This window comes from Acipenser ruthenus, chromosome 2, assembly GCF_902713425.1.
Source record: "Acipenser ruthenus chromosome 2, fAciRut3.2 maternal haplotype, whole genome shotgun sequence".
In the NCBI taxonomy this organism is placed as follows: Eukaryota; Metazoa; Chordata; class Actinopteri; order Acipenseriformes; family Acipenseridae; genus Acipenser; species Acipenser ruthenus.
Genome location: NC_081190.1, coordinates 49,693,011 through 49,711,906, shown reverse-complemented (window position 1 = coordinate 49,711,906; position 18,896 = coordinate 49,693,011). Strand labels below are relative to the sequence as shown.

At 39.2% G+C, this 18,896-nt stretch overlaps 1 protein-coding gene across 2 annotated transcripts in view; it reads right to left on the bottom strand.

The window, feature by feature from the left end:
• The window catches only part of LOC117408401 (netrin receptor UNC5C-like), a 379,281-nt gene that overhangs the window by 19,984 nt on the left and 340,401 nt on the right, over window positions 1–18,896 (bottom strand). For both annotated transcript variants that reach the window (XM_034013361.3, XM_034013362.3), the window contains 3 exons: window positions 12,843–13,076; window positions 7,933–8,082; window positions 2,735–2,899 (listed from right to left, as the gene is read on the bottom strand). In XM_034013361.3, the coding sequence (XP_033869252.3) occupies window positions 2,735–2,899; window positions 7,933–8,082; window positions 12,843–13,076 (549 nt within the window). The remainder of the gene's footprint in view (window positions 1–2,734; window positions 2,900–7,932; window positions 8,083–12,842; window positions 13,077–18,896) is intronic.

Below are 18,896 nucleotides of genomic sequence, written 5' to 3'. Positions count from 1 at the left end.
ACAAGGACTACTACAGAGAGAAAGACAGACAGGGAAGAAAGACAGACAGGGAAAAGACAGACAGACAAGTATGCTTTGGGAAGACACACGGACAACATGCAGGTAAGGCACAGGTAGATGAGTGCACACATGGACAGACATTTAGCCCATACATACAAGAATACGTGAAAGAGAATGAAGCAGTATATTTCCAACAATGAAGATGATGAACAAGACCAATAATGGCAATGAGTGCAAGGGATAATGAGAATGCAAGGTAAGTGTATGGGAAGTGACAGTTGATGGGGCAGGCATTGCAGATCCAGGGCTGGGGTGTTGGAGCATTTTTTTTGGTTGTGCATTGTCAATGTTTTTTGTTGTAGATGTGACTTTTGAGCTGATAAGGGAATGGTAACAATCCCCTTGAAGTTGTACAAAAAGCATTTCAATGTAAGGTGGAGCAATGAAAAAAAGAAGCCAAGTTAGAAGCAACAATTGTGTGAATGTTGGGCCCCAGCACCTTTCCAATTGTGCCTATTTGCTTGATGCTTGACAAGGTTGCCCCAATTGCTTCTCCTAACTTGGGCTTTTGTGTTTGATATCACCACTTTAAACGGCTGTTGCGTTTATTTTTGTTATAGATATCACTTCTTTTTTTACTTCATTAAATAATGAATAAAGCGAGGAAAAGATATTCGAGAATGTGTACGGTAAATAGACAGACAGACGAGAGTATTAAGTAGAGTAATATAAGAGAAGTGAAGGGACTTTTGGACAGTATTGGAAGTGTAAACATTGTATTCTTTTAGTTGCAAATGTACATCCATGAGTGGTGAAAACAATATGTCTATTTTGGTAGGTATTAATATATTGCTGCTTCTGCATCCAGCGCTCAAAGAATATCACAGACATTTGCAGAGCTGTTTTTAGATTTTATAGTAATAAAATAATGACTTGAATTGCATTATTGAGGAGTTTGGTGATAAAACAAGTGATCAGGAGATGATTTATCGGTATGCACTACTATGTAGAGGTATGTGAAAAATACAGCGAACAAGGGGTGGGGCGGAGCTGGAGATGCAGTGCCTTTTAAACCTGTTTTACTGTGAAAAAAATACTTTTAAACAGCGTGTCTAAAATAAACTGCGCATATGAAAATAAATTGGACCTGACGCACCTGAGACGCGCTGAATAACTGGTCCTTTGCCGCACACCTCAGGCCAATGGAAACACATAGAACATGTGCACACACAGTGACTCACAAACAGGACCAATCACAAGGGAGACACAGACCACGCGCAGCATGACTAACACAGACAGACAGAGGACCAATCACAGGGGAGATACAGACCATGCACTACAGGATTGATACAGAGAGACAGAGCCAATCACAAGGAAGACACAGAACATGTTCACGTGCAGGCCAGGATTACACAGACCCAGAGGTAAACAAAACAAACAGCGGGAAATACAGTGTGGGGAGGGAACACAATTACATTTGGAATTACAGTACAACAAGGGGAATTATAGTGCAACACAATTGCACAGATTGTTACACTATCATCATCATCATTATTTTTCGTAATTAAGATACAGATATATGGGAGTCCATTTTGAAGGCACTGGATAAGCCTGGTACAGGTATGTATGACTTATTTACATATATGTTTAAATACTGTCAGAGAATACACTCATAATTTCCACACCATGTTGACGAATATGTACCAGTCTTGATCATAGTTTAGTCAATAGCAATTTTTTATAGATCTGGCCATTTTCAAATCTGTCGCATCGCATCTGTGTCGCTTCAGGGGTATATGGTCATGTCACTGTGAAAGTATCTAGTCACCCGATTAAAAATTGTATCGCGTCTGGTGGTCATACCAAGATATGTGATTAAAAATATCAAAGCAAATAGATATTAAGTGGAAAAATATATTTCAGCAATAAACACGAAAGGGTGTTCTTTAACTCTTTAAGGTGAATATTACAAATGCTAGTACTAGAAAATGTTTAGTTTTATATATGCTTGTAATATAAATGCTAGTGCAGAAGTGGAGAAATAAACTTTTATTTTTGGATCAATATCTGCACTTCAGTAACATATACTGGTCATTTATACAGATAGAAATTCGTACTCTTGCATGGTCCTTACTTATTCTAGCCCCTTAGGTTGTAGCTAATCAGAACAAAAACACTTGTGCAGAACAATGTTTTTTAGTGCTCAAATAAAGGCAGTGTTAACAATTAAATGAAAAGTTATTTTAACCATTTGTAAACTCAGGAAATGTCTGTTAACTTGAGGTTGCCAAGGAGATATGATGTCTGAGGTCACGCACTTTAGTTCAGGGGTTATGCCCGCACATACAGGTAAGAGCGCTGCACATGTGTAAAATGATAACAAAAAAAACCCCAAAAAAAACTGTTTAATCTAGTCAACCCTAACCCATCTCAGAGTTTTATGTGTAAACACACTAAATAAGGCTACTGAGTGTGCAGAAGGCTAAACTGTGGAAATTTCCTTTTTATGTGATTAATTCATAATATGGTCCTCATTATCAGGTTTCAAGTGTGTTTACACTTAAAATTCAACTAGAGCTAGTTAAAGGTTGATTAGATTTAATAATTAGATTAAAACAGGGTATTTTAATATTTATGTAGCTTTGGCCATGTTTTAATAGAATGGCCATATAAAATACACTGCAGCAGATACTGTGATGGTACTAAAATATAAGAAGGAGAATCATTTTCCTACCTCTGACAAAGAGCTATTCAGTTGGAATATCTGTCCCTCTCCTTCCACCTGCCGCACACACAGTTTACAAGCCAGGTTTGTGGTTGTCAAACTGAACCGCTCCAATATAAATGCACAGTGTAGGTTCCTCTGAGCTCCACTCCAGATCTGGTAAAAGGGAATTTCCTGAAAGCATATCAAAAGAAAAATAAAACAAATACCTGAGCAAAGCTTCATCAAATTCGGGCAAGCAAGCCTGAAGATATAGGGGTCTATTAAATTATTCAGTTTAAACAGTGAAGGATATAAATAAAGCCACTGTTTAAAGGGGCTAATAAAATCAAACATCCAGCAGTGCATGTCAGTCTCTTTAGTTTATTTCATCTGTAAAAAAAAATGTAATTATAATGGGAGTTATGTTCCAAGGGGAACCGCTGATGGACCGCATTATTTTGACTATTTTTTTCTGCACCCCTTTTTTTCCCACCGAACACGGCGGGACTCTATCCGCTAGATTGGTTCATTAGTTATTCTGACGGTTTCTTTTGGTGGAATACTTAATGATCTAAAAATCTGTGACTATTTTCTATTATTTGTTTATTTAGCAGACACCTTTATCCAAGGCGACTTACACAGACTAGGGTGTGTGAACTATGCATCAGCTGCAGAGTCACTTACAATTACGTCTCACCCGAAAGACGGAGCACAAGGAGGTTAAGTGACTTGCTCAGGATCACACAATGAGTCAGTGGCTGAGGTGGGATTTGAACCGGGGACCTCATGGTTACAAGCCCTTTCCTTTAACCACTGGACCACACAGCCTCCTTCAGCTATCCGCCAGTAAAAAAAACAGTCACAGCAAGTCAGAGTCTCCCTGACTCATTTGAATTATTCTCCAGGGTAGCCCCAAATGTGTCAAACTATAGACTACTTTGGAAAATTACAAAAAAAAAAAAAAAAAAAAAAACACTGAAAAAAACCCCTTAATGCGATGATGCTGAAGTTGGCTTCTTATTTGGCCAGCTTCTTAGTTGCTAATATGCACAACTGTAACTAAATTTGAATAAGTAACTGGGGTATTTCAGAGGATAAATTGCCTCAGGCTGCTCATTTCAAAGTTATTACAAACACAGGGGAACCCCTCTATGTCATGCTGGCAAAAAAAATGTGCATCATAAATATCATATGGGAGATACTGGAATTGAAGAAGGGAACTATTATTATTATTTATTTCTTAGCTGACGCCCTTATCCAGGGCGACTTACAATTGTTACAAGCTATCACATTATTTTTACATACAATTACCCATTTATACAGTTGGGTTTTTACTGGAGCAATCTAGGTAAAGTACCTTGCTCAAGGGTACAGCAGCAGTGTCCCCACCGGGGATTGAACCCACGACCCTCCGTTCAAGATTCCAGAGCCCTAATTTATGTTGACTAAGACATGTCTTCATCTAGACAATGTGGGGAAGCTATAAAAAGGCCAACAAGATGCTTGGATATATTGTGAGAAGTAATGTTAAAATTTTACAATGCATTAGTAAGACCTCACCTAGAATATTGTGTTCAGTTCTGGTCACCTCGTTACAAAAAGGATATTGCTGCTCTAGAAAGAGTGCAAAGAAGAGCAACCAGAATTATCCCTGGTTTAAAAGGCATGTCGTATGCAGACAGGCTAAAAGAATTGAATCTATTCAATCTTGAACAAAGAAGACTACACAGTGATCTGATTCAAACATTCAAAATCCTAAAAGGTATAGACAATGTCGACCCAGGGGACTTTTTTGACCTGAAAAAAGAAACAAGGACCAGGGGTCACAAATGGAGATTAGATAAAAGGGCATTCAGAACAGAAAATAGGAGGCACTTTTTTACACAGAGAATTGTGAGGGTATGGAACCAACTCCCCAGTAATGTTGTTGAAGCTGACACCCTGGGATCCTTCAAGAAGCTGCTTGATGAGATTCTGGGATCAATAAGCTACTAACAACCAAACGAGCAAGATGGGCTGAATGGCCTCCTCTCGTTTGTAAACTTTCTTATGTTCTTATGTCATCCATATGTATTTATCCTGGCCCAAAACAGAATTTGGGACAAAAACAGTGGGCAAATATGGTACACATAGCAATATTGACATTGGGTTTAGTGCAACATTTCAAAGCAGGGATCCAGAAGTGGAAACCCTGTGCGTGATCCATCTGTATTATTCTTCCCAGTCTAACATGGAATTTGCGTTATCTTGTTATCTTGTCTAATATCCCATTTTTAAGTTTTGTGCTTTCCCCTTTTAGTATACTGACATAGACCTGAACAAGAAAAAGTCAATTTAACAAACCATTCTGGAGGAAACTATAAGGTCTATAAACATACTACTGGTCTAAAATGTCATTGAGGAGGTAGAATGATACAGTGTACACATTGCCTTGCACTTCAGATATATGTTGGGCTTACCTTTGAAAAGTAGAAATAAAAACTTCAACAAGGAAAACATACTTTCTGTACGGTGCAGAATAAAGTAGTAAACTTGGACAGGTGACTTTACAACAGTATGTTAAATGGACTTTTTTCTGTTCAGGTCTGTGTGTGCTATATTAAATGGGGAAAGTACAAAAGTTAAAAATGGGTTATTAGACAAGATAACAAATTAACGCAAATTCCATGTTGGACAGGGAAGAATACACATGGATATTGCACTAAACCCAATATTAATATTGCTATGTTTGCCTGCTGTTCTTGTACCAAATTAAATTTTGGATAAATACTTATGGGTGACATAGAGGGGATCCCCCTGTGTTTGTATTAACTTTGAAATGAGCAGCGCAAGGCGATTTATCCCCTGCAATACCCCAGGGCCCAGTTCAATTTTCATTACATTTGTGCATATTAGCAAATAAGAAGCTGGGATGTGAATAAGAAGCTTACCGAATAAGAAGCCAACGTCAGCATTGTGTTAATGCGGTAATAAATATGTTGCAGACATATGCTTTTAAATAAAATGACCACACCATCCACCTAATATATAAACATGGTATTTGAGTAGAATTGTACACAGTTGTTTTTAGTTTTACGTAGGATTTATAACTGAGTGTTTAAAATTGTGGATGAACATACAATAAATACAATACCTTCCTTAAAGTAAGTTAGCTTTCATTTCTCTTCAGGGACCGTCTTCAGTTTAACAATTCAGTATTTCGATGCATATGCGATATTTGCTGTACCATTTTGTTTCAGCACTGTTCCATATTTTAGTGCATATTTATGATTTTGGAATGTTTTGATATTATGCTTGTTGCAATACTGACTTAACAATTAAACATTACTTAGCCCACTTTAGTACTTCTGAAATATATAAATAAATAAATCAGATGGTTTGATGATTTTATTCAAAAGCATATGTCTGTAATGCGTTTATTTATTTATTAATTTATTTATTTATTACATTTAACACTAGAATGACCGAGGCGGTCATTTTGACTATTTTTGGAATTCAAATTTAAATTGCTGTGTGTGTGTTTAAGATAAGAAGCTGTGCTTTCCTGACTTTTCCTAAATATATGTACTGTTTCCCTTGACAAAGAAAGAATCGCGTAGCTGCAAAAATTAGCAAGACAAAATACTGTCATACCTATTTGACCTATGCATGGTCAAATTTGCAGCTACATATAAAACATTATAACAATTAAATGTTGTGGTATTATTTGAGTTTATCAGGCAGGACTTGCAGTCGTATTGAGTCTGTATCAGTCTGTATTCCTCAAATGAGCTGTCTGTTAACATTGCTATTGTTTCAATGAGCCTCTGATAGCCCATCAATCAGCCTTGACAGCTCACGGTGCCAGGCAGTCTGTCTGAACTGGTTACTATAAGCCACACGTTTTTCTAAGCAATTCAGTGTTACCCCAATACACACTGCAAATGGATCGCTAAAGAAGCAGAACAGAAAAGACAATGCGGTAAGTGCACTACATATTTTGAAAAGTAGTATCTGTGTGATTTGTGCCAGCACAAATGAAACCCATTCTGTTCAAATGTTTATTTATTCATGTCACTTCAATTATAGTATGTCTGTAAATAAATGCATAGCTTCAATTGCATATATGTACGTTGTTATGTAGGCAATATAAACCCATTTATTTTAAAACATTTTGATACTTATTTACATCTTTTCAGTTGTACAGTTTTGTATGTACATTATATAAATGTATAACACACATTTGACTGAAGCCCATTCTGTACAAATGTTTATTTATTTATTTCATTTCGATTATAGTATGTCTGTATATAAATGCATAGCTTCAGTTGCATATATGCGCGTTGTTATCTAGACAATATAAACCCATTTATTAAAAAAAATATATATACTTATTTACATTGTTTCAGTTGTACAGTTTTGTATGTAAAAGATATACCTGTATATACACACATTTATTTTCAAATATTTGTTTATTTAATATTTTTACAATTTTTTGAGGATGCACGTTATGTAATATATCTGTATATAAACACATTTCTGTTCAAATGTCCATTTATTTACAATGTTTCGGTTGTGTAGATGGTTTATATGACGTTCCTCAATAAAACTACGACTTATATTTAATTGTTTCTCCTTTCATTATAATATTTATGTTGTTTTTAATATGCCGGTCAAATTGACCGGTCATGGTTGTTCTAGGTATGCCTATAAACGCGGTCGTTCTAGTGTTACATTTTTATTTCCAAAGTATAGTTTGACACATTTGGGGCTTCCTTCAAACTAGTCTCACTATGACATGAAGGGGTGGTCAGATCTTGTTCTGGTATTTGTTCTTATGCAGGTCATGTCTATATAGCATTTGCTAACACAATTGAACCGGAAGTATTATTTTGCTGGATAAAACCGCTTAAATGCTCATTACTTATTAATTTAGAACCGCAGAAAATTATGCATGAAATGTGATCTGCCGGCGGATAAAACAGAGGATCATGTTAGAAAACAGGCGGATATTTTTTAATGGATTAACAGGTGGAAGAATTCTGTGGATTTTGCCATTTCCACCGAAAATGAAACTCCTTTCAAAAACCGGGCCCGATGTCTTTAAAGATGCCGCTGAAAGAGTAGGTCACAAGGAGCTACATTTAAGGTAAGTGGAGTAATTTATTGTAACCAAGCAAAATTAGTCAATACAAAAAAGAATAGGATTGAGTGACATCTCATACTTATATTTGCAGTCGATTTACCTGGTACTTGGCCAGCAGCTTGCTCTTCCAGAGAGAATGTGGGATATCGTGAATGGACAGCCGAAGGTTGTGGGTGCTGTCCTTAAAGTTAAGAGTCTTTGGTTCATCCAACAGCTTTCCTCCCATCTGCTTTTCCATCTGTAAGACCTCCTGTGCGCACATGTAATCATTGTTTTAGAGACAAAAAAAACAATAACATACTGTAGTCTCATTCCCTCCCAACACATCCAAATAGCCACATATGGGAACTGGTAATGCATGTGCTTAAAAACAATACAAAAAGTATTATTACTGTACATTTTAACCTTTCGAAGGTTCGGAACACATTACCGAAGGAAGGTTCAAACCTTCGATGGTACTAATCACCATAGCTACTAGTTTATATTTGATTGAAAATCCTATTATCTTACAGGTAATCCATATAAATGGAATAAAACATAAGAACATAAGAATATGAGAAAGTTTACAAATGAGAGGAGGCCATTTGGCCCATCTTGCTCGTTTGGTTGTTAGTAGCTTATTGATCCCAGAATCTCATCAAGCAGCTTCTTGAAGGATCCCAGGGTGTCAGCTTCAACAACATTACTGGGGAGTTGGTTCCAGACCCTCACAGTTCTCTGTGTAAAAAAGTGCCTCCTATTTTCTGTTCTGAATGCCCCTTTATCTAATCTCCATATGTGACCCCTGGTCCTTGTTTCTTTTTTCAGGTCAAAAAAGTCCCCTGGGTCGACATTGTCTATACCTTTTAGGATTTTGAATGTTTGAATCAGATCGCTGTGTAGTCTTCTTTGTTCAAGATTGAATAGATTCAATTCTTTTAGCCTGTCTGCATACAACATGCCTTTTAAACCAGGGATAATTCTGGTTGCTCTTCTTTGCACTCTTTCTAGAACAGCAATATCCTTTTTGTAACGAGGTGACCAGAACTGAACACAATATTCTAGGTGAAGTCTTACTAATGCATTGTAAAGTTTTAACATTACTTCCCTTGATTTAAATTCAACATTTCTCACAATATATCCGAGCATCTTGTTGGCCTTTTTTTATAGCTTCCCCACATTGTCTGATAATTTCAGTATCTCCCATATGATATTTATAATGCACATTTTTATTGCCTGCGTGCAATACTTTATCCTTTTCTCTATTAAATGTCATTTGCCATGCGCAGTCGGGTCTCCACCACCAGGTTACTGGGTATTCCTCAGTTTAATAATTCTCTGTGGGTAATTTAATTAGAATTTCTTAAGTCATTTAAGTCTTGTGGTTCTTGTGGATCCTTATTTTAATACTTTTTAAAAATGCTTCTGACCTTAACTCACTCTGTGAAGCTAAACCCTGGGTGCAGTACCATGATTGACAGCGCTATCTCCAATGGGGATTCCACAAGTTGATGTAGCAACAAATGAAAGTGTACCTCTTTTAAATATTTACAGCCAAGATATTAGTCAGTATATATTTACTTTATATGCATTACATTCACTTTAAAACATAAGCATAAAATCGATAGCGTATTATAAACAATATAATGTGCATGATAATTAATATTACCAAAAATCATGTAATAAATTGCTCACAAAGAATTATGGATTTGCAGCATTTGACTGATCATTTATGTTCAGAACCCTCCTTCTGTGTGAACTGTGACGCACAAGACATACAATATAGTTGTGAATACACTAGGGCAGTGGTGCGCAAAGGGTGGTGCAGAGAGTCAGTAAGGGGGGCACAACTATGACTAATGAGGCAGTTCTGTAAAAATGAAAAAGGCTTTTTTTAAAGGATAGAACATTTTAAATAAATACATAAATGTCAGCTAATTAGTCCAAGTTATTACCTTTCAAATGAGCTGTTGATGATCACTCTAGGACTTGTAGAACCGTATAAATAATGATATTTGAAGTGGCGAGTGTCAGTGAAACTACAGAGCCAAAATGGCAGTTTCCATGGGGCGCCAAGTGTGAAAAAAGCACTAATATTTTAAAAGTGTTTTTTTCCGGATTTAATTAAATCGTGTATTTTTATTTAGCTTAATACATAAATGTTAACAAACACATTCTTAAAAGTTTTGAAATGTGTAAACTTTTTTGGCACTGTAGTATACGAAGGAGGCTGGGAAGCAGAGACAATAGCTCTCGGAGTGTAAGGGCAGCTCTACAGCATACAATGCCAACTCAAACGCTTCAGTGTGTGGGGGCTCACTTAGCTTCAGATTTACCCAGATTTATTTTTTCAGATTTAATTGCTGAACGATAATGTTTTTCAGATGTATCTGTAGGTAAATGTTGAATCGCCAAATGTAAAAAAATATTTAAGTGACATGTATTTGTTCACAGATTTATTTGTTAGAAATGTTAGCTAAATGCCTTTTTGTTGTTAAATGTAGAACAAAAATATGCGCTTTACATTAAATACGGAAAACAAGCACAATTGAATATAAAGTTAAGTTCTAACATTTTAATATGTGTGTCAGCGGTGGGGGTGCAACAAAAGGTATGCTAAGTAACGGGGGGGCAGCATATAAAAAGCTTGTGCAGCACTGCTTTTTTTATTGTATGTGATTTTCCCCAGCGTTTTGTTTTCATGTTGAAATCCCTAGTTAACGGAGTTACAAGTATCTGGGAGATCATGTTGTTCATGATTATTAGGCTATTATCTTATATTAAGCGATGAAACGGTTGAACAAATGGTGAGGGATCAATGGGTGTGTCTAACACTTGAGAAAAAGTTTCAAAAGTGGAAGACCAGAAAAGTGCCAGCTCGGGACAGGACCAAAACATATAAAATAGAGAGGCATGTGCTTGTTTGCATCTGTCACAGGTCGGGTCTAATCCAGGGTAGATTCTGGCTAATTTAGTTTTAGAAAAGTGAAGACGGTGTAAAACTTTAAATTGGATTAGCCCATGACGTGCACAGGATGAAGAAGAATGTACTGTGGACAGAATAGATTCCAAGATGCCAGCCGAGATATCAGACCCAATATCCTGTTCCCATTAGGTTTTTAATATATTTAGTGAAGGACAACTTAGTGTTAAAATATGGCTGTAGATGGTAGACATAACGCCTTTAGATGAAGAATAGAATAGACTCAACAGGGGATGAAGGGGCAGAGAGGGAAACTAGACAACTGTATTACATACAAAATTATCGGAAGAAATGTGTTCGAAGCATTCCAAATTTGTGACAGCTGTTCAAATGAGACAAAATTATCATCAATATATAAGTCTTTAAGAAATGCCATTAATGAGCCAAAAATGGAAAGCGGAGTCTTGCAGTGTAACCCAAAATGCTGTCTAAACTGTGCCCAGATCTGGAGAATTTAGGTACATTATTTAGATACACATAATGGAAGTGGGGCACATAAAAGAGCAGATAGGGAGGAGGCTTTACTAGAGCTTTCCTCTATATGCAGCCAATCAGGTCTATCCGGATTGGAACCCGGTTGTAACCAATGCAAAACACTGCGGCACAGCAGTAATAGAGCTGGAGATATGGAAGAGCCAATCCCCCTGTAAGCTTTAATCTCTGCAAGGATTCTCTGCGAATACGGGGCATCTTATTATTCAAATAAATTTAGAGATTGAACAGTTAAGGATATGGAAAATAGATTTTGGAATAGAAATAGGAATACATTGGAAGAGGTATAAAAACTTGGGAAGAATATTCATTTTTATAGAGTTTATTCTGCCAATAAGTGAAATAGGTAAGGATGAACAACGGTTGAAGTCTTGTTTAGTACGTTCTAAAAGGGGGTTAAAGTTAGCACTAAAAAGATTATTATATGAAAGAGTCACAGTTATCCCAAGGTAGGTAAACTTATCATGGGCAATTTTAAAAGAAAAATTGTTAAAGTTGTAATGTCTAGCAGCCAAGTTGATAGGGAATTGTTCGGTATCGAAACGCCAGGGACACCGAGATGGAGCTTTGTCAGGGAATATCAGTTCCATAATTACAGGGGCGTGGTCAGAAATCACTATACACTGGTATGCACATGACTGAACAGAAGATAATAATTTGTTATCTATAAAAAGTAGTCAAATCGAGAAAAAGTGTGGTGCACAGAGCGTAAAAAAGAGTATACTCTTGAGGTGGGAAACAAAGTGCCATACGTCTGAAACCTTGTAAGCATCTACGAATGTACGAATAGTTAATGCTGATTTAGATGGGAGACTCAAATGAGTGGAGGAGCGATCAAATGGGCACTTATATTGGGCAAAAGAGAGAAAACCTTTAGAAAGTCATTATCATCCCAGTTTGGCGCGTACATATTAGCCAGGATCAATGGGGTACTATAAAGTATACAATAATGTAACGGCCGTTTGGGACTGCAATAGTTTGGGAAGGGACAAATGGAATTGATTTGTTGATCAGGATTGCAGCACCCCTGACCCTGCCATGAAAATTTGAATAGAAGAGCTGCCCCACGCAGTCCCTGTGAATGCAGAAGTGGTCAGAGGTTCATAAATGCGTCTCTTGCAGGAACAGAATCCCCACTCCCAACTGCTGGAGATGGGATAAAACATTTTTACATGTCACGTGTAAGCCTTTCACATTTCACATATGAGTGACATTTAATGTGTGATTTATAGTATTCACACATTGTCAAATGGTTTCTGTTAACAGAGAGTGTGTGAATGCTGCCTGACGAACCTTCAAAGGTTTTGAACTACCTTCGAATTCCTGGCTAGCGAATGAACCTTCGAACCTTTGAATACAGCCCTAATTACTATTTTCACATGCATCATTGTTTTTTTTCGAAATTAAAGTCACTTTCACATTTTTGTTTCCCTATTATATACAAGGATATCCTTTAAAAAAAACTATAAGGATCCTTTGTCGCTAGCCCTGTTAACTACTCACAACTGTCATAGGCATAAAGATGGTAGGTTTCTGCTTGAGGCTGGACCATTTACCTTGAGCGCATCTTGTGTGTCGTCCAGGCAGTACACACGGATGTGGTGCTCCAAGGCTGTGCAGGAGACAGGGCCGAATATGGCCAGCTTGAGGCGCTTGGCAGCAGTTTTGCTGATAGATTGGCCCACCAGGCAGTAGGTACTCAGGGTTTCTGTGAGGATGTGACAGGCTTCCATGTCCAGCTGGATGTAGCAGGGGGTGGTGAAATTTTCCTCTCCAACAACAACCACATCCTGGAGATTTACAAAAGTATTTTATAAATCATTTTTCATTCAGGCTAGGATTGTTATTTGTTTTTCATCATCGTGCATGTGTTTTATTTATTTAAAGAAATGTTGTGCTGTACTTTATATTCAGAGTTAAAATCTAAAGAGTTTTGGTTGTTTCTTTAAGAATTTACTGAAGATAGAATTAGATATTGCTTTCCACTATGTGTATTGTAATATATTATAGTTCATGTGCATGCTGTCAAGATGTCTTCATATGATTTAGAAGCTATTTAAAAACAATAATAAGGCTTAAGTCTTGTGGATAAGATCAAATATTTAATTGTTTTCATAGTACATCTGTGATTTTGTTTTATTAAAACTGCTATTTATGATGATTCGTTACGCTTAAAAAAGTGCTGGAATATGTAGGCATGCTCTGTTTTCTAGTACATTCCTCTTATGTACTTCTGTTTAGAAAACACATTACACATATGTATGCATTTAGTAGTTCTTTATATACCTATGACTTTTTGACAAAATAATCCCTGTGCAGGCAAATGTGACATCTTGTGAACTGGCAGGCTTCACAATCAGTATTATGTGCAGAATTTCAGAAAATGATGATAGAAAGGAAGATTATTCTTTTCAGTAGCATTGAAATAGCCAATTTCCGCATCATTATAGATGATGTAGGCCTCTCAGTAAGAGGCTGAAAAACACTATAATGCCCTGAAGGAATATGCTGTAAAAAATGCTGTAAAGTAAGAATGTTTTCAAAAATAGACATGTTAATAGATTATATTTATCAATTAACTAAATGCAAAGTGAGTGAACAGAAGAAAAATCTACATCAAATCCATATTTGGTGTGACCACCCTTTGCCTTCAAAACAGCATCAATTCTTCTAGGTACACTTGCACAAAGTCAGGGATTTTGTAGGCATATAGTCAGGTGTATGATTAAACAATTATACCAAACAGGTGCTAATGATCATCAATTCAATATGTAGGTTGAAACACAATCATTAACTGAAACAGAAACAGCTGTGTAGGAGGAATAAAACTGTGTGAGGAACAGCCAAACTCAGCTAACAAGGTGAGGTTGCTGAAGACAGTTTACTGTCAAAAGTCATACACCATGACAAGACTGAGCACAGCAACAAGACACAAGGTAGTTATACAGCATCAGAAAGGTCTCTCCCAGGCAGAAATTTCAAGGCAGACAGGGGTTTCCAGATGTGCTGTCCAAGCTCTTTTGAAGACGCACAAAGAAACGGGCAACGTTGAGGACCGTAGACGCAGTGGTCGGCCAAGGAAACTTACTGCAGCAGATGAAAGACACATCATGCTTAGTTCCCTTCGCAATCGGAAGATGTCCAGCAGTGCCATCAGCTCAGAATTGGCAGAAAACAGTGGGACCCTGGTACACCCATCTACTGTCCGGAGAAGTCTGGTCAGAAGTGGCCTTCATGGAAGACTTGCGGCCAAAAAGCCATACCTTCGACGTGGAAACAAGGCCAAGCGGCTCAACTATGCACGAAAACACAGGAACTGGGGTGCAGAAAAATGGCAGCAGGTGCTCTGGACTGATGAGTCAAAATTTGAAATATTTGGCTGTAGCAGAAGGCAGTTTGTTCGCCGAAGGGCTGGAGAGCGGTACACGAATGAGTGTCTGCAGGCAACAGTGAAGCATGGTGGAGGTTCCTTGCAAGTTTGGGGCTGCATTTCTGCAAATGGAGTTGGGGATTTGGTCAGAATTAATGGTCTCCTCAATGCTGAGAAGTACAGGCAGATACTTATCCATCATGCAATACCACCAGGGAGGCATCTGATTGGCCCCAAATTTATTCTGCAGCAATGCAACGACCCCAAACGTACAGCGAAAGTCATTAAGAACTATCTTCAGCGTAAAGAAGAACAAGGAGTCCTGGAAGTGATGGTATGGCCCCCACAGAGCCCTGATCTCAACATCATCGAGTCTGTCTGGGATTACATGAAGAGAGAGAAGCAACTGAGGCTGCCTAAATCCACAGAAGAACTGTGGTTAGTTCTCCAAGATGTTTGGGCCAACCTACCTGCCGAGTTCCTTCAAAAACTGTGTGCAAGTATAAATAAATATAAACTATCAACATGTCTATTTTTGAAAGCATTCTTACTTTACAGCATTTTTTCACAGCTGCCTAAAACTTTTGCACAGTACTGTATATATACACAGTGCCTTGCATAAGTATTCAACCCCTTTGGACTTTTCCACATTTTGTAGTGTTACAACCTGGAATTAAAATTGATTTAATTGGGATTTTTACCATTTGATTTACACAACACACTTAACACTTTGAAGGTAGCAGGGCAGCAGTGTGGAGTAGTGGTTAGGGCTCTGGACTCTTGACCGGAGGGTCGTGGGTTCAATCCCTGATGGGGTACACTGCTGCTGTACTCTTGAGCAAGGTACTTTACCTAGATTGCTCCAGTAAAAACCCAACTGTATAAATTGGTAATTGTATGTAAAAAAGCTGCTAGAGACTGGAATATGCTGGCAGATGTTGGTCAACGGCTTATTTTTCCACCTGAGATTGCCACCACTAACCTTCGACCAGATATTGTCTTGTGGTCTGGATCAGCACGCCTTGTTCACCTGGTAGAGTTAACAGTGCCATGGGAGGACGCTGTAGATGAGGCGTATGAGAGGAAGAAACTGCGGTATGCTCAACTAGCCACTGAAGCAGAACAGCGAGGATGGAGAGTTCGGGTTTACCCAGTGGAAGTGGGTTGTCGAGGATTTGTGGCACACTCTACAACCCGGTTTCTCAGAGACGTCGGATTCAGTGGCCAAGAGTTGCGTTGCACAGTGAAGAACTTATCTGAAGCAGCAGAGAGGAGCAGCAACTGGCTGTGGTTGAGACGGAAAGATTCTGGCGAGAGCTAACTTTTATAAAGACCCATTCAAATTTGTAAAGAAGTTATTCACCAGTGAGAAGAATGGCACACTAAAAGCATCTAAGGTTGAGCTGGAGAGATATTTGGAGGAAACACATACAGATTCAAAAAGGCAGGAGCCTATGTCAATTCCGTCAGACATCCCACCTATCAATCCACCAGAATACCAAATGGAGGACTGTGCACCTAAGTGGAAAGAAATAGAGCAAGCTGTGAAAAAAGCAAGGGCTTCATCATCTCCAGGGCCTAATGGAGTTCCGTACAGAGTGTACAAGAGTGCTTCAGGAGTTCTACGAATTCTGTGGAAATTGATGAAAGTGGCATGGGAAAAACAGGTTGTACCAAGAGCATGGCGCCGAGCAGGTGGAGTCTTTATACCTAAAGAAAAAGATTCTACAAGCATCAGTCAGTTTCGTCCCATTTCCCTATTAAACGTAGAAGGCAAGATTTTCTTCAGCATTATTGCTCAGAGATTGTCAGCTTACCTATTAAAGAACTGCTTCATTGACACTTCAATACAAAAAGCGGGCATTCCAGGTTTCCCAGGTTGCTTAGAACACATCAATGTGATCTGGCAACAAATTCAATCAGCTAAAAAGGAGAGGAAGGAGCTCCATGTGACATTCCTGGATTTGGCTAATGCATATGGTTCAGTGCCACATGAACTACTTTGGGCAGCATTTGATTTTTTCAGTGTACCGATGACAATAACAAATTTAGTGAAAGCCTATTTTGGAGATTTGCAATTCAGTTTTTCAACTTCAGAATTCAGCACTACATGGCAATGCCTAGAGGTTGGAATAATGGCAGGATGCACCATTTCTCCACTGGCTTTTAACATGGCAATGGAAGTAATCATTAGGGCATCAAAATGGGTAGTAGGAGGAGAGCGCTTGGCTTCTGGAATGCGACTACCACCAATTCGAGCATACATGGATGACATGACAACCATGACTACAACAGTAGCCTGCACTAATCGATTATTGAGCAAATTAACCAATAACATTGAATGGGCACGAATGCAATTCAAGCCCACTAAATCAAGGAGCATCTCTATAATTAAAGGCAAAGTAGTAGATAAAACATTCTTCATTAATGGTGAGGCAATACCAACAGTGTCTGAGAAGCCAGTGAAGAGTCTTGGGAGATGGTACGACGGGGATCTAAAGGACACAGTTCGTGTGGGAGAAGTTAGACAACAAGCAGTGGAAGGGTTGAAGAGCATAGACAGCTGCGCTCTACCAGGTAAACTAAAACTCTGGTGCTTTCAGTTTGGTCTACTGCCGAGGTTGCTGTGGCCACTGACTGTGTACGAGGTTTCTTTGACAACAGTAGAGAAGCTGGAAGCTTTAATCAGTTCATACATCAGGAAATGGTTGGGAGTTCCATGCTGCCTCAGCAGAGTGGGACTTTATGGTAAAGGAATACTGCAGCTACCAGTCTCTGCTCTAACCGAGGAGTTTAAGTGCGCCAAGGTCAGACTGGAAATGACATTAGTAGAGTCACGCGATAAATGCGTAAGGGAGGCAGCACCTGTGTTGAAAACTGGAAGAAAGTGGGCGGCAAAGAAAGCTGTGGAAGATGCAAAGGCTGCCCTTCGAATTGGTGATATCATGGGGCAAGTTCAGCATGGAAGAGGGGGTCTTGGTTTCAGTTCAACTCCTCCTACATGGCACAAGGCGGCCCCAGCTCAAAGAAGGAAGCTGGTAGTCAACGAGGTGCAAAAGCAGGATGAGGTGTATAAAGGCCATTTCCCAGGCCAAACAGGGAGAATGGATGAGATGGGAGAGTGTGGAACAACGCAAGATTGGCTGGCAAGACCTATGGTCAATGGAACAGAGCAGGATCAGTTTCCTCATCAGGTCAACATATGATGTTCTCCCATCACCACAGAACCTAAACCTCTGGGTAGGAGAGGATCCCTCATGTCCTTTGTGTTCATCACCTGCAACATTAAGGCACATTTTGACAGGATGTAAGGTGGCTCTTAGCCAAGGACGGTTTACTTGGCGCCATGACCAGGTGCTGCGATGTTTGGCCTTAGCATTGGAAGACAAGCGTAACATGACCAATACGTTGCCACCTGTTCCATCAAAACATTACACACAAAAGACAACATTCCTCCGCCCAGGAGAGCAACCACCAAGAAAAGGTGTTAAAACCAATCCTCGCCCAGGACAACTGGAAGCTGCTAGAGACTGGAATATGCTGGCAGATGTTGGTCAACGGCTTATTTTTCCACCTGAGATTGCCACCACTAACCTTCGACCAGATGTTGTCTTGTGGTCTGGATCAGCACGCCTTGTTCACCTGGTAGAGTTAACAGTGCCATGGGAGGACGCTGTAGATGAGGCGTATGAGAGGAAGAAACTGCGGTATGCTCAACTAGCCACTGAAGCGGAACAGCGAGGATGGAGAGTTCGGGTTTACCCAGTGGAAGTGGGTTGTCGAGGATTTGTGGCACACTCTACAACCCGGTTTCTCAGAGACGTCGGATTCAGTGGCCAAGAGTTGCGTCGCACAGTGAAGAACTTATCTGAAGCAGCAGAGAGGAGCAGCAACTGGCTGTGGTTGAGACGGAAAGATTCTGGCTGGGGACAGGTAAGTAAGCTGGGCTGAGTTGAGTGGGGGACGGAGGGGGGTGATGCTGGGACGCCAGAATCACCGTCGAGCCCTCTTGAGGTGTCGTGGGCTAGTCGACGAAACACTGAGGATGGAAGGTGCCCACTTGAAAACCCCAGAGATGTACCCTACTTAGCTCAATCCAGACGGTTGTCATGCTGATGCGCTGGGGAGGCCGCACTTTGGTTGATCCCCGGAGCCAGCATCGCAGCCGTTGTGTGTGCTGATGCGCCAGGGAGGCAAAATAAGCTGATCCCTGGAGCCAGCATTACACTTCAGCCATTAA